The sequence below is a fragment of the Protopterus annectens genome, chromosome 5.part0 (genome assembly GCF_019279795.1).
Source record: "Protopterus annectens isolate FY-2018-M chromosome 5.part0, PAN1.0, whole genome shotgun sequence".
Taxonomy (NCBI): Eukaryota; Metazoa; Chordata; order Ceratodontiformes; family Protopteridae; genus Protopterus; species Protopterus annectens.
In genome coordinates this window covers 1,461,509,904-1,461,532,347 of record NC_056735.1, presented here as the reverse complement: position 1 = coordinate 1,461,532,347, position 22,444 = coordinate 1,461,509,904, and the positions used below count along the sequence as shown (strand labels likewise).

Here is a 22,444-nt window from a genome sequence, read left to right as displayed (position 1 = left end):
CACAATTTCCTTAGTACATTTCATACTTCATTAAGGGTGGGTTTGTCTTCTTGTTTCATCATAGGTCATGTTTGCTGCAGTACAGCTTCTGTGGGGTTTTCTTCATTCAGAAGCTTCTTAATGTACTCCCTCCATCTACCCGCAATGCACTCTGGGACTGTTGAGCAGATTAATGCCAGTGTCCCTTATGAATCATATCTACTGACTGCCTTTTTCCTTGTGTCATTGCTGAGCAATTATTTTTCCATCTGCTGAGCCCTTTCCCTGAAACTGGTAGAAGTTCTCTGATGCCTTGTTCTTTACCATTGTGACTGCAGTCTTAGCTTCTTTGTTAGTTATTTTATTTCTTTTTAATCTAATCAGTCTTTTCTCTCTCCCATGTATTACTGTCTTCATTTCTTCTGATAACTACCTGGACTTCCGCAACCTCTCACCAGCTTTCCTTGTGTACCTTATTTGCACACCTGGCTTGACTGCAGATGTGTTGCATCATGTTCACACATGCTGCTTTGAAATGTTGGCTTTCTTCTTTTCCTTAACCTATTTCCACTTCTTCCTGAGGTGCTGAAACCATGAATCCAGCTTGTAGGACTTCAGTCTAGTCTCTTTTGATCTTGATGCATTCTCTGAACACTGCTAGCAACTGATTGTCCTCACCAGTAGTTTATGCTAGGGATGACTTTGCAGTCTCTGATTCAGCCTCAGTAGTTTATGCTAGGGATGACTTTGCAATCTGTGATTCAACCTCAGTGCCTTACTAGGCAGATGTCTTCCTGAGCTGCACGCAGGCCATTCTTGTATGTGATCTTATGACACTCTTGGGGAATCATGGGTAGACCACCATTAAACCATTTGCCAGATATTAGTCTAAAATTGCCTCTCCTTCATTATTCCTCTTACATCAACTATGTATTCCTAGGCAGTCTTCATGCCTGATTCTATCTGCCCCCATATGAACATTCAGGTCACCCATTATCAAGGCCAACAAATTTTTGTCTCGCTGACTGAAATGCCCTCTTTTACTTGCCATCTCAACCCACCAGTGGGTAATGAAGACTGCTCCATCAGTACATTGGATTCTGATTACCCCATGTTTCTCGTTAATTCTGATGACATCCTTCACTTAGTTCAGAAGACTGTCTCACCACAATTCTCATACCATTTCTACTTTTCTCTCTCCTCAGCCATAGACTCTGGTTCTCAGGCCAAGCGACTCTGCTGTGCTGCCCTTCTACTTCATCTGTTTGTATACAACATATAAAGTCTTCTCTGTGCCATTATGTCATCCTGAGTTGGTGACATTAGTCAACGTTACCAAATTACCATAAGCCAGATCATCCAAGCCTCATTTCAACAGTGACTTTCTGTTCTGTGCATCAGTCCTTAGTTCCTTCTTGTCAATTTGATTGGTCCAGCTTTTATTCAACAGAGTTATCCGAGGTAACCCAGTCAAGGCAAATAAATGCCAGACAGCCAGTAGCTTACTTATTCTGGGTTGCTAGTCTTTAGGGCAGGGACACATTGGCCAGTGGAGCATGTAGACTCTTCCTCTTCTTAGTTAGCATGATTCCCTGGCATAGGTTGGAATAGGCCAACTTTTCAACCCACTTAGTATCAACAAATACCCATGTCCCTTTTTTGGAAACATTGGTTGATGTGACCAAATCACCTAGAGACAGTGTTTACACTAATGTGTGGATTACCTTGATGTGGTGCCTTGTCTGTCCATATTCTGTTAGCTAGAGGGTACATCATACCAAAATTGATGCCTAAAGCAGTAGGCAACACACACTTCCTGTAACACACACCAGCACCCATTTTGTGTGTTAATTGCATTCTTTTTACATACTTATCATTTTTTATGAGGGAGGTCTGAGTTTAAAAATGTTATCTTGAGGCAGAAGCACTTAGGATTGCTTTCTGGAGGTGGTTGGAACCCCCTACAGACATTGGGAGAACATGCAAACTCCACACAGACAGTGACCAAAGATCAGGATCAAATTCTGAACACTGAGTCCATGAGGCAAAGATCCCAACTGTTACACCATGGTGTATTTTTTGCACTCACATTGTCTTGGTATGTATGTAAAGCTGTGAGTATCATGGCATTTAGTTTGTATTCTGTACATAGACCAACAAAAACAGTGTGAGCTACTTTAGTCTATGTTAGAACTAAAATTGCTTGAGCCAGAAAAAGTGGTAACCTGTCAATCAGAGGATCATCTACGCCATTTGGGAGAGAAAATATATTATTGCACTTGCCTTCTCATGTACTCAGTGCATATGAAGCAAATATTTTAAGACACTGAGCTGTTTATGTACCATTAATTCAGATGCTTTGTGACTATAAGGTAAGGATGGTCATCACAAAAAACAGGGTACCTGAATACTGACAGTTTTGAACCTTGCTGTCTCTTGCAGCCATTGGAGAATTTTTGTTGATTCTGATTTCCTGATTCCATAATCTTGATTAAAAAAAAAAACGCATAACCAAGAAATGATGTAATTGGAACCAGTCACTTGTTTTAGGGAAGCCCGGCAAAAAATGAGTATAGTTGGATAAGGTTACATTCATATTGCAAAAATTGATGAACATGGCATGTAACATAGCAGGTGTTAACCACAGTAAAATGGAACAAATGTAGAAGTACCCAGTTTTTTAGTGGAGTTTGGTCCAGGGGTCAGCAGTTTTGACTCAGAAGTTTATGTTGCCATTAGTTCACTTACTGTAGTTGATACTTAACACCATGGTTGCTTTGGCACAGGTGCAGCACTTTGCATTTATCTGCAGTGAACCTCAATGCCACCTTTCTGCCCACTTGAGCACCTTCCATTACTTCAGCTAGGGTCAAGAAAAAAGGGTCTTTCAGTTGACTTTTTGGACATCACTTTTGAGTGTTGCCATTTAGTCTCCTTCAGCACTCACTGCGCTAAATGGCTAACCATTGTTGTAGAGGCCATGTAGGATGACCCTTAAAGCTGCTTTTCCTTTAATTGAGGATTCACACCTAAGTCTGGAACAGGGCTATCCTCTGCATCTGAAATTAATTGTAGCTATAACCTTATATGGTGCTTTTCTGATTGCCTGAAGATGCAGATGTTGTATTGGAGTTATGAGATAAAGATAGCTGTAGAGCTACCATATAACCAGTCTTTCTCTGACATCAAACCCCTGTTGCCAGGCCCTGAAGTGGTGGACAACCCCATCTAATTTCATTGTGGACTATCCCTTTCACAGCTAAACCTTTCACAGGTATAAAAATAAATAATGAAAAAAAAACTGTCACAGGTTTTGACAGTGGAAGCTTTGTTCAGAGGTTGGGATCCCAGAGCTCTTCCACCACTGTTCTAGTATAGTGGGCACTCCGGAGAAGGGACTCCACATAGTCCTGCAGGAGCTTCCTGCAGTGCATCTTGCCATGAAGACTTTAGAGCATAGCTAAGAGTAGAGCCTGTGCCAGTCTGTACTGGCAGTCAGTCCATTGGGTGATATCTAAACAAACATGAGGCAGATTGTGTTTTCTTTGCTTGGAAGTGGTGCAAATATTGCCATGGCCATAGCTACAGACATCACCCTTTCAGCTGCTGACATAACAAAAGAGATTCATGTGATAATTGACTCCCTGAGCCTGTCCTGCAGTCCTTTGTTGGAAATGAGGATGCAGTAGCCCTTTCTGGTCAGATACTTCTGGCAGTGTAAAACACCAGAAATCAGTCTGGTTTTCCATTCGTGAGAATGGAGCTGATTTAGTATAGGAGGACAGAGAGATGTTGATATTAGATGCATTCTTCCTGTTAAGGCTGCGGTGATTCATAAATGCCTTCCCATCATTCCCTTTAATTCTGAGTCATATCAGAAAATTCAGTGAAATAAGAACAATGCTTATATTTATTGCTCTTTGGTGGGCAAGGATGGTGTAATTTCAGGTGCTTGTGTCACTAGCAGTAAAGAAGACACTCCTGGCATAAGCTAAATGAGTCCCTCTTAGTTGAAGTAATAACTGTCTCCACCTTAGGGTAAGGCTTCTGGGTTAGATCCATTGATCTTGCCATACATTATAGAAGGGGCTTTAGAGGTTATTGAAGCCACAGGAATGTTTTTACTCATTAGATGTATTCTGCTAAATGGAAGTGTTTTTTTTTTCATTTAGGCAGAGAGGTAACCTTTGTTTTTTTCAGTCAGCATGCAACTAATTCCAGTTTTATAAATTCATAGATTCAGTGTGGAGGGCAGTCATATAAGGCCTTCAGGAACATGGATACTTGTGAGAAGAAATACAATTATTACTCTGCCAGCCAAGCAGTACCTTAAAGAAGTTCTGCGTCTCCCAATTACTTTCACAACCCTTTTTGTCCTTGCAACTTGAATTTCCTGATTGACAGGCTTGCCATCCCTGCTCAAGCCAATTCATTGATTTTGAAAATTTTTTACTGGAAGCCTTTTTTTTCATGGTGGTGGTCCAGGATCCTAAGGCTTCAGGCCCTCATGTGATCATCAGGAAAGCCCTACTGGGTAGGAGCCGATTTTCAGTGATGCCATGAGAGAAAAGCTCCAAAGTATTACAAAACATTTTAAGAACAGTAATATTACAATCTTTAAAAATAATACAGAAACCATCTACAGTTTAAATAATTTACCAAATTAGACATACTATAAAAACATTTCTTAAGAATAGATGCATGTTTTATGACCATGATTACACACACACGCATGCACCTGTACAATCATGTACAGAATGCATAGCGAGCGGCTTGAAGTGATTGTGCCGTAGCTACAGGAGTTAGAGGAATTAGGCAAGCTGCTAGTAGCGGAGCATGATATGACAAATGTGGGAATTAGGCAAGCTGCTTGTAGCGGAGCATGATATGACAAATGTGGGAATTAGGCAAGCTGCTAGTAGCGAAGCATGATATGACAAATGTGGGAATTAGGCAAGCTGCTAGTAGCGGAGAATGATATGGCAAATGTGGGAATTAGGCAAGATGCTAGTAGCGGAGGATGATATGGCAAATGTGGGAATTAGGCAAGCTGCTAGTAGCGGAGCATGCTATGACAAATGTGGGAATTAGGCAAGCTGCTAGTAGCGGAGGATGATATGGCAAATGTACACCCTTTGAAGAGAACTTTTTACAGCTCAGTTGACATGACGAGCTAATGTCTTATGTCTCATAGTTCTTGGTGCTGCTCATCAATCAGATCTTCTGTTCTGACATCATCAGCAAACAGTGCTGCATTGCATATAGCTACTGACACATGGGAAAGTCGCCTGTGTGTGACTTTGATGACCTCCCATACTGGTAATAAATAGATATGGTCTCACATGGGGAATTGGTAGGACACAAGTGTTTTGTCCACTTATATGTGGGTGCCCGTGCTTTAAAATGATCTCTAACACCCCCCAATAAATTAGAAAGAGCACAAAAGTTGAACTTGTTACTGGAAGTCAATAAAGTGGGGGTGTATAAGATATGTTTTTTTCCTTCCGGAAAATAAATAAATGTTTTACTTTTGAAACTTCTTTCAACAGAATTATGTATTCTGGTAAATATAGCATAAGTAGCTGTTGTAGGACATATTGTAAGAAATTTTTATTACTCAAAGAGGACTAACGATTCTTTTTATCGATTGTTTGAACAGGATGTACTGATGGAGCTGTTGGAGCAGTGTGCAGATGGGTTATGGAAAGCTGAGCGCTACGAGACGATTGCTGACATCTACAAACTAATTATTCCTATTTATGAACAGCACAGAGATTTTCAGGTATTCCATTTTAACCTCACAGCATTTGAATGGTAACTGAAAGTCAATGAAAGTGAAACTCTTTTGCACACTTGTTCATTTACATAGTTGAGAGTACTTTTCAAGCATATACAATGATAACATTTTATAGTTGAACCCTCCAGTAAGTAGCATACATGACAGCTGCCTTATTTAAATATAACCAACCATTAACTAAATCCCATAATTTAATCATAAACGTATTGCTATTTTCCTTACTTTGCTGTCATTTGTGTGGGTTTGTTTTGATTCCAACAGTTTTTATTAGTTCTGCCGTACTACTTTTATGGCCTAGCATGTAGGTATAGGAATAAAGCTGGGATGAGTACACAGAACACAAGAATTGCTTCCTCTTTCTGTGGTGCCTATCCACATTGCACTGCCTGATATTGAAAAGAATTAGAACAAAAAGCAAACATAAATCAGCTAATCAGTGCTGAAGTTGTCAAATCTGTTTCTGGATTTTGATAGGTATAATTTGAACTTATTTGTTTTGTGTTGAAGGCTTTGTGAGCATGAATTTGGTGAAGAGTGATTGGTTGAATTACTGTTATAATCCAATTGGCTTTATACAGTAATACAAAAATCCAATGACTTTTTTTTTTACTCTTCACTTCAAGAGCTGAGGGGGTGGGGACGATACTTTGTGGGACTGGCACAGGGCCCTGGCTGATCCCAACTATGCCTCTGTACACATGCATATCTGTGTGTGTGTGTGTGTGTGTGTGTGTATATATATATATATATATATATATATATATATATATATATATATGGGTCTACCTGACTTGGTCGACAATTCATTTGATCGACACATTTCATTTGATCGACAAGCATTTGCCCCCTTCCCCAATGTTGTGCAACCCTGGAGTTGATATATATAGTTAGGGGTGGGGTGGGGGGCACAGCCCCCCACGTTGGGGGATGTGGGGGGTGAAGCCCCCCACTTAAAATGCTTGTCGATCAAATGAAATGTCGACCAAATGAATTGTCGACCATATGAAATGTCGACCAAGTCAGGTAGATCCATATATATATATATATATATATATATATATATATACACACACACACACACACACACACACATATACCAAAGATGGTTGACCATGTGGGTTCAAAAGCAGTTTAGTCAAATGGATATGGTCAACAGGTATGCGAGCTTGTATAATTGTTGAGGTTGAGGAGTACGCCCTTTCCTCAATTTTTGTGTGATTTTGGAGTTAGTATATATAACTAGCAGGAGGTGCAGGGGGCAAGCCGCACTGCAAAAAACAGTATTTTTTTTTTTTTTTTTTTTTTTTAACATTTTTCACGCCCCAACGTTGTTTTTTGTGCATGCCTACCAGGATGTCGGTGTTTGTGTTTTCAACCTTATGCAATAAATGATTTTATGATCAAAATATCTGTTTAGTTGGGTTTACCTTCATAAAGCCGATCTCAATATGGTCGACCCCGCATTCGTGAATACCGAAGTGCGAACATCCCAAATGTTGAATTCCACATATCCGAACAACAAAATCTCGCCCCCTTTTTTGACCCATGTTAGCACTGCTGTGGAGGTGTGTCGTGGCTGGAAATGTCGAAATTCGACATTATTCGAAAATTTAAAAGTTTCACAGTTCTGGTTTTGTGGAAACGGGTCAACGATGTGGCCGATCGATCATATGTGATCGACGATATGAAGGTAAACCGTTTAGCTGACCATGTCTTGTGCTTCCATATAGATGTATTGAAAAAAGAAAATATTCCAGGGTAAAGTGCCTCCAATAAGCAAAACACGAAATAAAAGGAAAAAACTCCAGAGGCAAAACCACAACAATTGGAGCCAACCTTTATTGAAAGAATGAAAACTAACAATAAAATCAGGCCAGTAAGCGCTTTCACGTTGTCATCAATGCTTCATTAGACCTGAGTGCGTAGCTTTAACTCTTAGTGGGCGTGGCTTAAGCCTTTAAAAAATGAAGTTATCACCTTACAGTTCTAGAAAATACTCATTGAGAGAGGTCAAATATCAATACAGTTGTGTTTCCCAAAACATATGCTTCAAGACAAAATATCTTGGTACCTTGTAAGTAACATGGTTTTGGAATTATTAATGCAAATATGAATAATCAATGTTTGACGCCTAGAGGAGCAGTAGGAGTTAACTGCAGTAAACACATGGAGGAGCACTTGGCTGTAATGAGTTAATAAGGAAACTGAATCCACAGCCTTTTGCACCAGAGGTGTGTGTGCTGCCTATTACTAAATGAAAGATATATGTTCTTCAGGAAAAAGCGGATGCAAAGAACTTTGCATTTTCTCAAAGTAATCAGTATAGTCTGAGCAGTATTATCTTTCATAAGAAGAGTTGCATGAACTAGGTTGGGGCATTTTAGCAAAACTTTCATTTCCACAAAGAGGAGTATGACTGTATTACAGGAATTTGATAGATCAAGAATGCAGAAGAAATTCCATAATGTATTGACAATACATGCAGGTGTTCTGGCACATGTGGGTGATTTGGTAACAGATGAAGGAAGGTCTGTAAAAATTCATCAGTCCACATATACCATCAACGTTTCCATTTCTGTCTCTGAAACCATGAGCAAGACTGTGATTAGATTCAGCTTTGTAACATATACTAATATCATAAAAAGATCCACAAAGAATAAGTCACTTTGTTTGGTGCCAGTATGAAATAATGACAATAGCAGCTTTCTCAGTCCTAGAATCATGTAAACATGGTCTCTATTTTTTCCATTTTTATATCATGATTGAGATTAATGACTCACTGGAAGAAATGACAGTACCTCTGCATGTGGTACTGTAATAAGATGTCTAATATATGCCAAGCAAGTCGCTCCCCTCCATAGGTGAGTACACCATTACAGAGGATGAAAGAATGTAAATATAATGTCAGACAACTGGGTGACTTTTGAAATTCTGAGAACCGTAACTGCAGTCCTCAGAAGAACAGGGCTACAGATGTAAATGTTGTATATACCAAGACCAACGATGCAGTCCTCACCATATTTCCTCTTCTGTGAGGTAGCTAAAAAGCAGTCAAAGCAATGAATGAAGGCAAAGTGGTACACACTACATAGCTCAATGTGGCCAAAGCTTTTGACACAATTCCTCAGTCAGGTATTTAGAAAAGCTAAATAAACTGGGAACAAACTCCTATGTCCACCTGGTAGATTGCCAACTGGCTCACAGATAGGAAGCGTGAAATCAAAATGGGGAAGCTACCTCCACAGAGAGGCCAGTCATCTGTGGAGGCCCCCAGGGTTCTGTGCTGGGTCCCCTCCTGTTTGGCATCTGCTTCTCTGAAGTAAAAGCCAATACCATACCAAAGGACAGTGGCTGACTAAGTTTGCAGATAACTGCAAGCTAGGAGAAGTCACTGAATACCCAAATGACTTTGCCATCCTGCATGAAGTTATGCCCCAAATAAATAACTTTTTCCAAAATCATGGACTGGAACTAAATGCCAAAAAATGCATTGTTGTTATCTTTTGGGAAGTCATCACACCAGGGCACTACCACACTGACAATATGCCTCTAAGACATTACCCAGATGTCCATGATTTGGGAACATATGTGGACAGTGACGTAACTTTGACTAGAATGTGTCTCTTGTAAGAAAGTCCTTCTATATTACACAGCTTACAAACAAAGGGATTGTGTCTAGATCTAGGGATTTCATTGTTCCCACAGCCTCATTGGGCTAGTCATTGAATATAATTGAATACAGTGCCTCCTTTGGCATATGGGGTGTTAAAAACTACCAGAAATACCTTACTAAAAGGATTCAAGGCCTAAACAACATATTCTACATGGAGTGAGTCAAAGCCATGCACTATACTTGGTGTCCTACAAACTGCTAAGAGGTAACCTGTCTCTGGCGTACAAAGCATCTTCCAACCCATTACTGATGTATTTACTGAACAGAAGTAAGTCAAATGGCATCAGAAATATTTGGTCTAGCGATCTAAACCTCTTCTGCAACATTAACAGAACTGTTGAGCCCCTCTCACCATCCATTGAGGAGGATCACCCCCCCCCCCAACTTGTATATAGTAACAGCATTGTTGGACAAGTGTGGGGTATATGGCAAGACCACTACCTCACCAGAACCAGTTCCAGTCAATACATAACACTTGTTAACTGATTTTGAAGAACATATACCTCTAGATGGTAATGCAGATGGTTTAAGAAATATGATGAAATACTGAAGAAGCACTAATTATAACTAAAACCTAATTGACTGTCTGCACTCATAAATGAAAAACATAGTTGAGAGGTTAAAAGTTTTGAACTGGCAAGAAGACAACATGTAGGTACATGCCAGTATTACTTATGTGGGATCTCATGTTGTTATGCGTTGGCCTTCATGTGAGAACAGGCAGTACACCTGAGGGAAGTAATGCCTGTGCCAGCACCACTTCACTGACAAATGAAAACGGCTTTTATAGTTTACTGTTAGTGACCCTACTGAATGAAAAACCTTAAGTGATGTTTGAACATTATTCTTGCGTATCTTTCAAAGAAAGATAGCAACACAGCCTTTACCATAAAAAACTCAAAACATGGAAGCCTTTCCTCAGCAGCATACTATATGTAACAACTCTTGCATCTTTAAATCAGCAGTCAGACAGCATCCTTCCAAAGGTAGCACTTTCACTTTTGTTGATGCATTCCGATCCCATGTTGTCTTGGGACATGTCTAACTTGAGTGCCATGATGGTACTTGGGGATTGCAAAGCTTTAAGAAATGACCATCTTAGGTTTAACTTTTGATGTTGTATTTTAGTGGATTTATTCAAGGTTTATATAGGATGTTGTTGTTTATCCTACATGTAATCTCTACACTTAAACATAGGTTTATAGGTAGGTACTAGGCTATCCGCCCCAAGGGCCTAGGTAAGCCTAGCCAACTAACACTGTGATACTGTTTCAGTAACTTATCTTGAATTCCATTTTTTCCACTCATCTCCACTTTTTTTTAATCTTTTTAGATTCACTTTAAAAATATTACACTTTTTTGTATTCACTCGTTGGAATGTTCATTGTTAGGTGAGACCATCATATATTTATATTTGCTTTTACCTCTGCATCTACTGACCATTAAGCTTTCTCCATCATAGTTGAAGGTAAGAGCTGTCTGAGAGTGGCTCTCATACAGGTAACCTCATCATGTAGTTTATGACCTCACTGACATATGTGCATGATGGATTAGTCCCCCCTCCCAATGGGTGCGAGACCAGTTACTCATATCATCACATGAACCACTATGCCCATCTCATAGACTTGCACTCTCCTTTGTACCCACAGTGAGGGTGATTGCATTCACAACTTTGTGGGTTACTGCCTCTCCTCCAAGGGATTGTGGCGCTTTATGGTCCCAATTTGACTCCTTCATCCAGCGAGATAGGCATGCCCAACCTCCCCAGGCCAACTCCAGTCGACAACCAAGCTGCAGTTTTTTTTAAACATTTTTATTATATTGTTGCATTTTAAGTTTAAGCATGAGTGCACATGCATTAATACAAATGAAAACAAACTATAGTAACAGTTTCCATTATTACTGCATGCATACGTTTTCTTTTTAGCAGTTTTCATTTTCTCCAACATTAGACAAGTTCCTCAATTTCTGCCCTCCCTTAATCCTCAGTCCTCCTCCTGAACATTATTCTACATGCATTGTTCCTACAAATTTCATACATTTTTGTTAAGCTTGGTTCTGTTTTATAAGGATCCCACCTTATTTTTGTTTTATCTTGTAACATAATTGAAGCTAACTATCTGGACTTTCTGAAGAATAGTGCAGGCAGCCTGTACTTGATCAGGCTATGACTTAAATGTACAAATGGGGTGCGTAGAATATAATTTACTGAGGCTGTCCTGCTGATCGATTATAGTAAAGCATTCAATTCTGTAAATTGGCTAAACTGGGCCTCCCAGATGTGTTTATTTGTGTGGTTAAGTTATTGTACATTAAATTTGTGACCCACATTTCTTCCATATAATTTGTCTACATGTAGCTATTGGAAAGAGGTAGCCATTATCCCTACTTTTTGTTATCATGGCCTTTTTACTAGATATATGCATGCAGCACAGGTTTAGAAATGTTATTTATCAGAGGGATGGATAGTAAACTTAATTTCTAGGCTTGCAGACTGTGTTTGATTAAGTGACCCATGAACCAAGTTATGCCTGTTTCCCTTCTTCAGGAAATATCTGTTTACTGAAGGTTGCAAGTGAATTTAACCAATGTAAGACTGCTGAAAATATTGTGCAGGGTTCTGCCAGTCATCTGGTGTTGGTCACCACCCAACACCTTTATTTGGGTATTATGAAGACTATAGCACTAGATAAGTTGAGTGTTTACCTATACCACCTTGTCCTCAAGACTAACAAAGATAAATTGCTACAACTCAATTCTCTTAAGCTGTTCTTTTTCATCAGCATCCGGGTAGTCAGGATGTTTATTCTACCTGGAAGTTTGCACATTACGATTGTGTAAAATCCAAGGTAGAATAGACACTTCCTCCATTGTAATGTAATTCATCTGGGACAGCAAACTTCCATGGATTAGTTGTTAGTGCATGATAGGCTTCCAGATTTCTTTGACAGTGGTATAACAGTGAAATACAGCCCAAAGGCAGTAAAATATGCAGCTTCCTCTACCCTAGTAGAAAAATAGTAACAGTCGCTGTGAAAACCTGTGTGTGTGTGTCACCCATTGTTTAAGCAATAACAACTGGTACTATTGAATGCATACATTCAGTTAGGTTAAAGAGTGTAGTCTGAGCACATTGCCAGGAACAGCTATTCTTAGACACTGTCTAACTTATACAGGTGTCCCCCTCCCTTCATCCTGAAGTTACTTTTAGCTAAATAAGTCCTCTGAATTTCCATGCTAGTACCCCCCCCCCCACTATACACTCACTACCTAGTCACTTAGTGCTGACATCCTCACCCTTCTCCTTCCCCTGTAGACCTAGCCTGTACTGTGTCCTACTTTATCTCCATTATTTTATTTCTTGTACCCTTAGAGTACTGCAGACCTCTTCCAACTTTTTCACCTTGCTGGAGATTGTTTCTGGTGCTGTCTCCCACCGCAGGTGAAAGCCACACCTACTACCCTATCACACTCCGACAAAGGTATCAAATACCCCCTACTACTGCAGACGTCATATTTAAAAAGCAATAGCACACCATCCCAAATCATTCTCTCTCCCCTACCTCCTCATGCTGCCCAAACAGCAATGTGCTCACCAGGTAATTCTGTAATCTAACTGGCGATTTTATATTGAAATGTACCTGAACATTCTCTTAGTAAAATGACCTGTATAACTACCTAATTTTGTGATTGTAACTATGTATCTCACAGCATAGTCTAATGCCTAATCAAACAGTGTGTTACTTCATATTGAGATTCAGTGTTGGTATGTTAAAGATTTCCTGCACTTGAGCAGGCTGTATTTGCTGTGAATCACTGTTTATACTCATAAAACTAAGGTCGTAATAGCTTGTATCTGGTCTTACTACATGTTATATAGATACTGACTGCTAATGTCGTATGAGCGGCAAATGCCGAAATGAATTGCTGGAACCACGATAATCAATGCTGTTTATGTCTATATACAAGTGTTGAAACCAGAATAAGTACTGCTGTCTTTAACTGTTGTGATTAGATAATCTAGTTGCTCCCCAATTGGCGGGTGATGTGATCAAACCTAATTGTAAATGTACTAATGTAGTCAGCTTCTAAATTGATGCGTATTGTGTAAAACTCCCTAATTCTACAAGTAATACTGTAGTTGCTTCTGTATTGATGATAATGTGATGAAACTTTAAAGTGAACAGTGCATATCTACTCGCTTCTCAATTGGTGCGTTATATGATGCGACTTTACTTTTAACAGTGCTATAAATGTGACCATATATTTTACGGTGAAGAAACACCATAATATAGCAATTCTAGTTAATGACGTATAGGATACAAACTCTACCTGAACCTTATTATTGATATTTTGTTTCTTCTTCTTGTAGCCCGTGGTCCACCCCTGCAGAACCTAAAACTAAAGTGGTCCCCACAGAGACCCTTCATTAGGCTGTGAAATACAACTCAAAGGCAGTAAAGCATGCAGCTTCCTCTACCCTAATAGAAAAATAGTAACAGTCGCTGTGAAAACCTATGTATGTGTCACCCATTGTTTAAGCAATAACAATTGGTACTATTGAATGCATACGTTCAGTTAGGTTAAAGAGGGTAGTCTGAGCACATTGCCAGGAACAACTATCCTTAGACACTGTCTAACTTATACAGGTTTCCCCCTCCCTTCATCCTGAAGTTACTTTTAACTAAACAAGTCCTCTGAATTTCCATGCTTGTATCCCCCCCACTATACACTCGCTACCTAGTCACTTAGTGCTGACATCCTCACCCTTCTCCTTCCCCTGTTGACCTAGCCTGTACTGTGCACTACTTTATCTCCATTATTTTATTTCTTGTACCCTTAGAAGTACTGCAGACCTCTTCCAACTTTTTTACCTTTCTGGAAATTGTTTCTGGTACTATCTCCCGCCGCAGGTGCAGCCCCGCTTCCACCAACCCCCCCCCATATCATTTTCTTTATACAAAACCCTCTAGGCTCATCCCTTTCCTCTCAACCTTATCTAATTAATTCCACTACTAATCTCTAAGTCAACCAAACATACAACACCCCCTCCTCTAACTAGCCTTACCCAGTAAATCCACCACCAATTCACACTAACCTTTCTACATTCAGCAATACCCTTATTTCCTCTAACTATCAAATACTTTTCACCCTCTCACTGCTAATACTACCCCCTCTACTCCTTCTCCTAACATTCACATCACACAATATCCAATTACACCCCTCCCCTACAAACCCAAGTAATAACAACTCCTTAAACAATTACCTATCCTTCCATATCTCTCCATCTATCCCAACTTCAAATATTCCCATACCTAAAGCTCAAAAAACACATTACCGACAAAAAACACATTACCTGAACAAAAAAAAAAACAAGCTCTATACGCTCAATCATGAAAAGCTTAAAAGTATCTATTATAGCCTAAAATTCTACTAGCAGGTGACATTCATTCTAATCCTGGTCCCTCACCTAATACCTATAACTTTTCAAACTCAAACTCTAGTCCTCTTCCAAACAAATACATATCCTTCTATTCTATGAATATCAGAAGCATCCTTAACAAAGCTTGGATCTCCTGCCATACTCCTGACATCTAAGTACTTACTGAAACTTGGCTAAAGTCCCAACAACAAGATAGAGACTTTCTTCCTGACGGCTATAGTGTTCATCAAATAGACAGACAAAAGAGTAAAGGAAGTGGTATTGTCTTACTATATAACAGCCTCCTCACTATTGCTAGCTCTAAATCTGCTATTCCAGCTTTCTCCCAGCTGAAAATCTATCAGTATACCTAAGACTAAATGAACACACCACCATTGCTATAATAGCAATTCACATTCCTCCAGGAAATAATATTTCTCTCCTTAAAAGCATTCTTGCTCACATCTCCAACCATATTTTCAATGAAACTATTATACTTGGCAACATAAATATAAACTGGCTATTTCTATGTTCTCCAAACCCATCCTCACACACACACACACACCTATGTGGATTCACCCAACTCATCACTGACCCCACCCATTCTAATAACTCGCATTCATCTTCACCTCTCATTGACTGAGTCCTAGTCTCTCACCCTTCTAAATACAATAACCCTGAAACTCTACCAAACTCACTAAGTGATCACTGTCGTATAAAACTTCTCAGATACTCCCCCCCAGTATACTAAACCCCAAAGATTCATAACATGCTGCAAATTAACTAATTTTGACCTTGAAGTCTTTAGATCCCTTCTCTCTGAAATAAACTGGACCCCACTATATCAACTCCCCTTAGATGAAGCAGTTCAGTTCTTCAACTCTACATTCCTAAGTATTCTTAATTCACTGGCACCTCTCCGAACTATTCAAATTAAATCCAAACCAGCTCCTTAGATGACTAAAATACTCAAATGTTACTTAAAAATAGGGATAGGGCATGAAAAGCCTGGACCAAAACCAAACTCCAACTAGATCAGTAGAAATACTAAGAACTTAGAAATATGGCCAAAAGACAAATAAACATAGACAAAAAAGAACTTCTACCACAACCCACCCTCTATCTTTAAATCAAATCCCAGTAAGTTCTAGAACTCAGTTAACCATATACTTCACCCAGATTCCCCAAGCTGTCCAAATCCATGTCCTGACAAAACATATGAGAAAACTGCCACCATATTTAACTCCTACTTTATTGACTCTATAACCAAACTGCTTAATCCCACCCCCACCCAACCTATCCATACTAGCAATTTGAATAGCTCAGACCCTGTATCAAAAAGCCCCACTACATATAATTTCTCATTGAAACCAGTTTTTACCAACCTTATCTAATCACTAGTATCTAAACTAAAACCATGCTCCACATCTGTTGACAATATCCGATCTTCTTTCCTACAGATCGTTGCTGACCCTCTTGCCCTTCCAGTCTCCATATTAATAAACCGCTCCATGTCAGAATCAGCTAGCCCTACTATCTGGAAACAATTCTATACTCTCCCTATACATAAAGGAGGTAACTCCACTGATTCATCTAACTTTAGTCCTATTGGTATACTCTCTCCCCTCCCCAAACTACTGGAAAAATGTATTCATACACAAACAATACAATACCTAATTCAAGAAAATCTGCTTATGCCTACCCAACATGGTTTTCGTCCCAAACACAGTACCACTACAGCTCTTTTGTCCTTCCTAAATACTGTATCCCTTGCCAGGGATAACAACAAACTTCTCTCCTGTCTGTTCTTAGACCTCTGAAAAGCATTTGACACAGTTTCACATCCTCTTCTTCTGCAAAAACTTACTAACCTTAATTTCTTCCCCACTGCAGTATCTTGGTTCAAAAGCTCTCTCTCCAATCTCTACCAGTCTGTAAAATGGCAATCAGCTCACTCACCTCTCCTCACCATAACAACAGGTGTCCCACAAGGTTCCATCCTTGGTCCACTACTTTTTAATATCTTTACAAATCTCTCCTCTTCCTGCCCTGAGTCATCTGTAATACAATATGCTGATGACTCAACACTCATTTCTGTCTCTGACTCTCCAGCTCAACTTACCTCAGTTACACAGACTTCCTTCAACTTGGTAGAAAACCGGCTACCCAATAACCAACTTATTCTAAATCCCCCCAAAAAAACAAACTATTACTCTTTCTTCCAAAAAAATTTCACTACATCAAACCATCCTTCTCAATATTGTCCCTAAATAATACCCCTATACAGGTAGACACCAAGACAAAACTACTTAGCGTCATCATTGGTGACCAGTTAAAGTTTGACTTGCATATCAACAATTGCATTAAGAAAACACATCAAAAGTTAGGACTTCTGTACCGTAATAAACATTTTCTTAATAAAGAAGCCAAGCTAACCATATCTAACTCTATCTCTTACCCACCCTACTGGTATAGTTCACAAATTCTAACTAATCTCAACACTGGACTACTAGCCAAACTTGAAACAACTTACAACAAGATTGCTAGATTTGTTACACGAAACACACAAGTCCCATCACTGTCTTTCATTGAAAGAACTACACTGGCTTGAACTACCCAACCTTCTCCAACTAACTCAGACACAGATCATTCATTCTCTTCTTTATAAACCCTCTTACTGTCCAACTCTCTCTCTCTCTGCACTAATCTCTTACTACACCCCAACAAGATCCCTTCGTAGTTCTAATCAAGAGTTATTACAAATCCATAAACCTAATACCAAAACTGGACAAATGTCTACAGCTTCAACCCTGCTAAGGCTTGGAATGATCTGCCCCTCAAGATTAGGACTCTACAGCAACAAAAACAATTTAAAACAGCTACTAAACAATACCTGCAATCTAAATGGATATGTCAATGCAACCATCCCTCATAAACCTTTTCTCTCTTAGCTCCCCAATCCCTCATCTAGCCCCTCTCTATCCTTCCTATCAACTGCTCTCACCTGTCACCTAAAACTCTTACTAATACAAATCATACATGTGTAATATATTTTTACTGCTTCAAATTCATTGTATTAAAATGTTGAACTTTGTTGTATTTTATCCTGTATCATTTATTGTACTGTTGATTTTTGTCTTGTTAATCTGTGTGGAGCTTTTTTCCTCGGGCCTCCACTGAAAAAGGGCTACTAAGTTCATCCGGACTATCTCGGTCATCAAATGTAAAATAAAATAATAACAGTTATTGGATTTTTTCCACATGCTGAGTCTCCCTTCCCTTATATTTGTGTGCCCTCAGAAGCTAGAGTTTGCAGATTAAATTTAAAAAGTAAGTTGAGTCAGCCATCATACAAGATTTGGGACCCTGTAGGGTTAGAACACTGGTGGGAGTGGAAAGCAAGGAGATCTGTTAAATCTCCCCATTTTATATAACCCTGTGTCTTACTAGGTAGTAAATGCATGCAATGGGTGGATTGGATCATTGTGGGTATACTCTTTGTTTGTGATCTCTGTGATTGGAGTACAAATCAGTTTGTTACTGTTAATGTACAGAAATGCTGTTTTGTGGGGGTGCAGATGTGGTAGTGGCAATACTTAACAAGGTCAGAAGTTGCATTAGGGCAAGAATGGTAGTCATTTGAGAAATCTTGGTTATTGGAGGCACTAAGTTATGAAAGTCTCAATGGCCATGTTTTTCTAAGCCCCAGGGTGAAATTGAAAGATGTTTCTAAGTGCCTGTTTTCCCAAATGTAAAAATGGAAATTGTATTCTAAGAAATATCCTGGTGGAAATCAAGTCTAGCCTCCATAGATAGAGGATCAACTCCTTGTGCTGTTTAGCTTTACTTTTACTAAGCTACTACATCGTTGAGACACTACTCCAACCCAACTACATAATCGGGTGTTCACTTAAGCATGAAATGATGGCGGTGTGATATCTCATGTGGTCCTTTTCACATGCCCAGGTTCTTTGGATGCAACTGATTAGGGCTATCCACTTGGCCCCAGAGAGGCACCTTCCTGACATTCATGGTGTAGCATTTTGACTGCTGGGGTACATCCTAGAGATTTAGAGTTATATTTAACACAAACTGTGTGGATCACTGGAAGAAAATTTTTGAATTCTCTCAAGAGTTTTCTGTAAGTTAACAGTAATTTTGAGTAGTGCCTTTCTGAACAAATGCAAGTAAGATACTGCATGGGATAGTTAGGCATGATGATCTCACATTTTGAAGACAAGGATACATTGTGGGGAAAAATAAGGTGCAGGCAGAAAACCGTCATGATACTTTGCCTGCATCTATCAAGTCTTTTTGGATTAGAACAAAATAAAAACTAGATGATGTCTTTCCTTATTACTGTTGCTTGTAGGTGTATTGGCTGTTGTGCCTGATTCTGAGGTCAAGTTCTTGCTCTTTCTTTATTGGGTTCTGTTTCAGAGGGTGCTTACCATTCCCTGAAATGCATTTATGATGCTGCTGATGCCTCTTCTTTGGTGACTTTGTCAGGGACATTTAGGAGGAGGTATTCTTTGCTCAGGTTGCAATGTCTCCCTGAAGATATTAAGGCTTAATTGTTGGGCTCTCCCATGTGTGCCCAGAATCCCTTTGGCTGTGCTGCTATAGATGACTTTAAAACCTTGCAGGATAAAGAGAAGGGTTATTTAGGACCTTAAGCAATTGTTTTTCTGTATTCCTAAGTTTCAAAGGGACTATCCTTCCAAGACTCCCTTTGTGCGTAGACATCCCAAGCAACCCTTGAAGGATAAGAGACAATTCCAAGTGACAGTTTCTTGAGAAGCCTGCTCAGGATTCTATGGATCAGATGTCTTCCTTTTCTTTCTTGACAAGTCTTCCTCTTTCTCACATTCTCTGCCCCCGCCCCCAGCCAGATTCCCCTTTCTCACTTGTTAACAGTCTTTTCCAGTTTGGCACCACATCACTACAGATTCTCGGGTTCTTTCAGTTATCCAAAAAGGTTACTTCATGACTTGAAAATCCCTCGCTCCTTTTTCAGGGATATCATAGCCTCCTCCATGACAACTCTCTTTTTTTCCTCCTCTCCTCCTCTTCAGGGTCTTTTGGCCCAGGGTTCTATTCAGTCATTTCCTCTGTCCCGCAGAAGCATAGGGTTTTGTTCCAGAAAAGAGGGCTCTTGGAGTTCCATTCTGGATCTTTACTTTCCCAGCACATTTCTGAAATCCGTTTTTTCAAAATGTTGACTCTTTAGTCAGTGTTTCCTCTGCTGCTTCCTCAGGCCTTTCTGGTATCTCTGGACCTGAATGATGCCTACCTCCATATTCTTATTCATCCTGTCTTCGGGAAGCTTTTATGCTTCTCTGTTTCTTTCTCACGTTATCAGTTCCCTTCCTTGCCTTTTGATCTTTCTACAGCATCAAGAGCTTTCACAAAGTGCCTTTCCTGGTCATAGTCTTTTACGGACATCATGGTGTTCAGATATTTCACTACCTGGATGATGTGCTTATTCAGGCTCCCTCTCAGCAGCTTATTCTGCAGGATCTCAAATTCACAGTGCTCCTTCTTTTTTCAATGTGAGTTTTGTACTCAACCACAGAAAGTCTATTCTCACCCTTTCACAGAATCAGATTTTCTTGGTATTCAGGTTTCAAATCCTTTCAATGACTGTTTTTCTTTCTCCTTCCGAAGGTCCTTTTTCTGGCAGCCTTTTTCAGTCTCTTCTTCATTTACAGCAGATTTCTGCAAGAGCACTGGGGTTTATGGGATCTGTCTTTCCAATGGTTCCTTTGGAAAACTCCTCATGTGGAAGTTTGAGTGCAACATTATCATCCTTTGGACTTCCCCTATCCCTTTCTTACTTTCACAGACAGGAGTTGCTATGGTGGCTTCACCAGATTTCCCTGAATCCATGTCTTGCCTTTTGGTTTCTTTCCCAACCCAAGAACTGTTTACAGATGCTTCAGGCCTGGGTTGTGGGGGCTTCCTTAAACCGTGTCAGAGTCCAGGGGATCTGGTCTCCCCAGTAAGTGAAAGACCATGTCCGGCATCAAGAAGATGAGAGCTCTGCTGGCTTAGCATTCTCTCTGGGTTCCGGGACACTCAAGATTGTTATAATCACCACTGTCATGTGATACATAAATGGGGGGGGGGGAGTACGAAGTCTTAAGTTCTTTGCATGCTGAGTTTGATAGTCATTTGATTCTTCAGGTAGTTTACATTCCCTCGGACGATAGTCTGGAGGCAGACAGTCTGAGCAGGTCCAGGACAAATCTTCATCAGTGAATGCTTCACAGGGAGGTTTTCCTTGACATTGTTTATTGGTGGGGTATTCCTCAATGGATCTTTTTGCCTTCCCTTTGAACAGATGACTGCTTAAATTCTGTTCCAGTGTACCAAGTCCTCTGGCTTGAAAAGTGGACACCATGTCTTTTTCTTGAGGGGGATGTTCCTGTATGCTTATTTCCCCCCACACACTTTTTCTGTTGTTGACCCAGAATCTTGCAGGCGACTCCCTTTTTCCCAGACAGCATTGTTTTCCCTAATCTTTCACCTGACCAGAGGCAGTTACCACAAGTTACCTCACTGGATGGATCTTCTCACACAGGACAAGGGCTCTATCATTCCCCCCCATCTTCTCTCCCTGCAGTCGACTCTCTGGGTGATAGGGTTTTAATTCCTTTTTGGCACTAGTTTTCTGCAGACATGTTTCTGGTTCTGCAGGCCACCAGAAACCCCTCTACCAGAATATCTTATGTTGCTAAATGGAAGAGATTTTTCTGTCTGGTGCCACAAACATGAACATTCTTACAGGGTATTCTTGCAGTTCTTTCTTTCTTGTGTGAGTTGCTAACTTCTGGCCTGACATACTTCTCTGCTAAAGCTCTTCTGTCAGCCATTATTGCTTGTCTGTCTTTGGAGCCATCACTTTTCTCTAGATTTGAGGTTAGACAGTTTTGAAAGGCATCTTTCACATTAGGCCTCCGAGAAAGCCAGTTCCTCCTCCTTGGGACCATAATTTTGTCCTTGAAGCTGACCCAGCCACCTTCCAAACTAATAGCTTCTTCTACCTTGCAGTTGTGTACCTGGAAGACCGTCTTTTTGGTTGCTTTGTCAAAAGAGTCTCTGAGTTTTAGGCTGTTATGAAGGTCACTCCTCTTTTTTTTCCCAAAGGGATATTACATCTGTTCTGACCATTCCTACTTTTGTGCCTAAAGTGGCCAGTGACTTGGTTTTGAATCAGACTACTCATCTTGCTTCCTTTTTTCTTCTCAAAATAGTAGTCAGAGGGTTTTGCATTCCTTGCATTTGCATATAGAGTTCAGATATTACTTTGATAAAATTAAGGATATTAGGAAATTTAAGCAGCTTTTTTTTTTCATACCAAGAAATTGAGTTTGGCTGTTTCTAAGCAAGCTATCTCCTCTTGGATTTCTAAAGTGATCTGTTTTTGTTACTCTTTTCATGGCAAGCAGCATCCTTCCTCTGTGCTTATTCTAGGGTGCTATCTTCTGAAGCTTTTTCAAGTCCATTCTCCATGGGTTTTTGGAGAGCTCTTCTTTTGCTTCTTTCTCCTCCTGCCTTCTTCACTCGTTTT

At 39.9% G+C, this 22,444-nt stretch overlaps 1 protein-coding gene across 10 annotated transcripts in view; it reads left to right on the top strand.

Annotated features, from left to right (window-relative positions):
* The window catches only part of DOCK9 (dedicator of cytokinesis 9), a 2,508,686-nt gene that overhangs the window by 2,291,801 nt on the left and 194,441 nt on the right, over positions 1-22,444 (top strand). For all 10 annotated transcript variants that reach the window (XM_044071294.1, XM_044071300.1, XM_044071298.1 and 7 more), the window contains exon 46: positions 5,639-5,761. In XM_044071294.1, the coding sequence (XP_043927229.1) occupies positions 5,639-5,761 (123 nt within the window). The remainder of the gene's footprint in view (positions 1-5,638; positions 5,762-22,444) is intronic.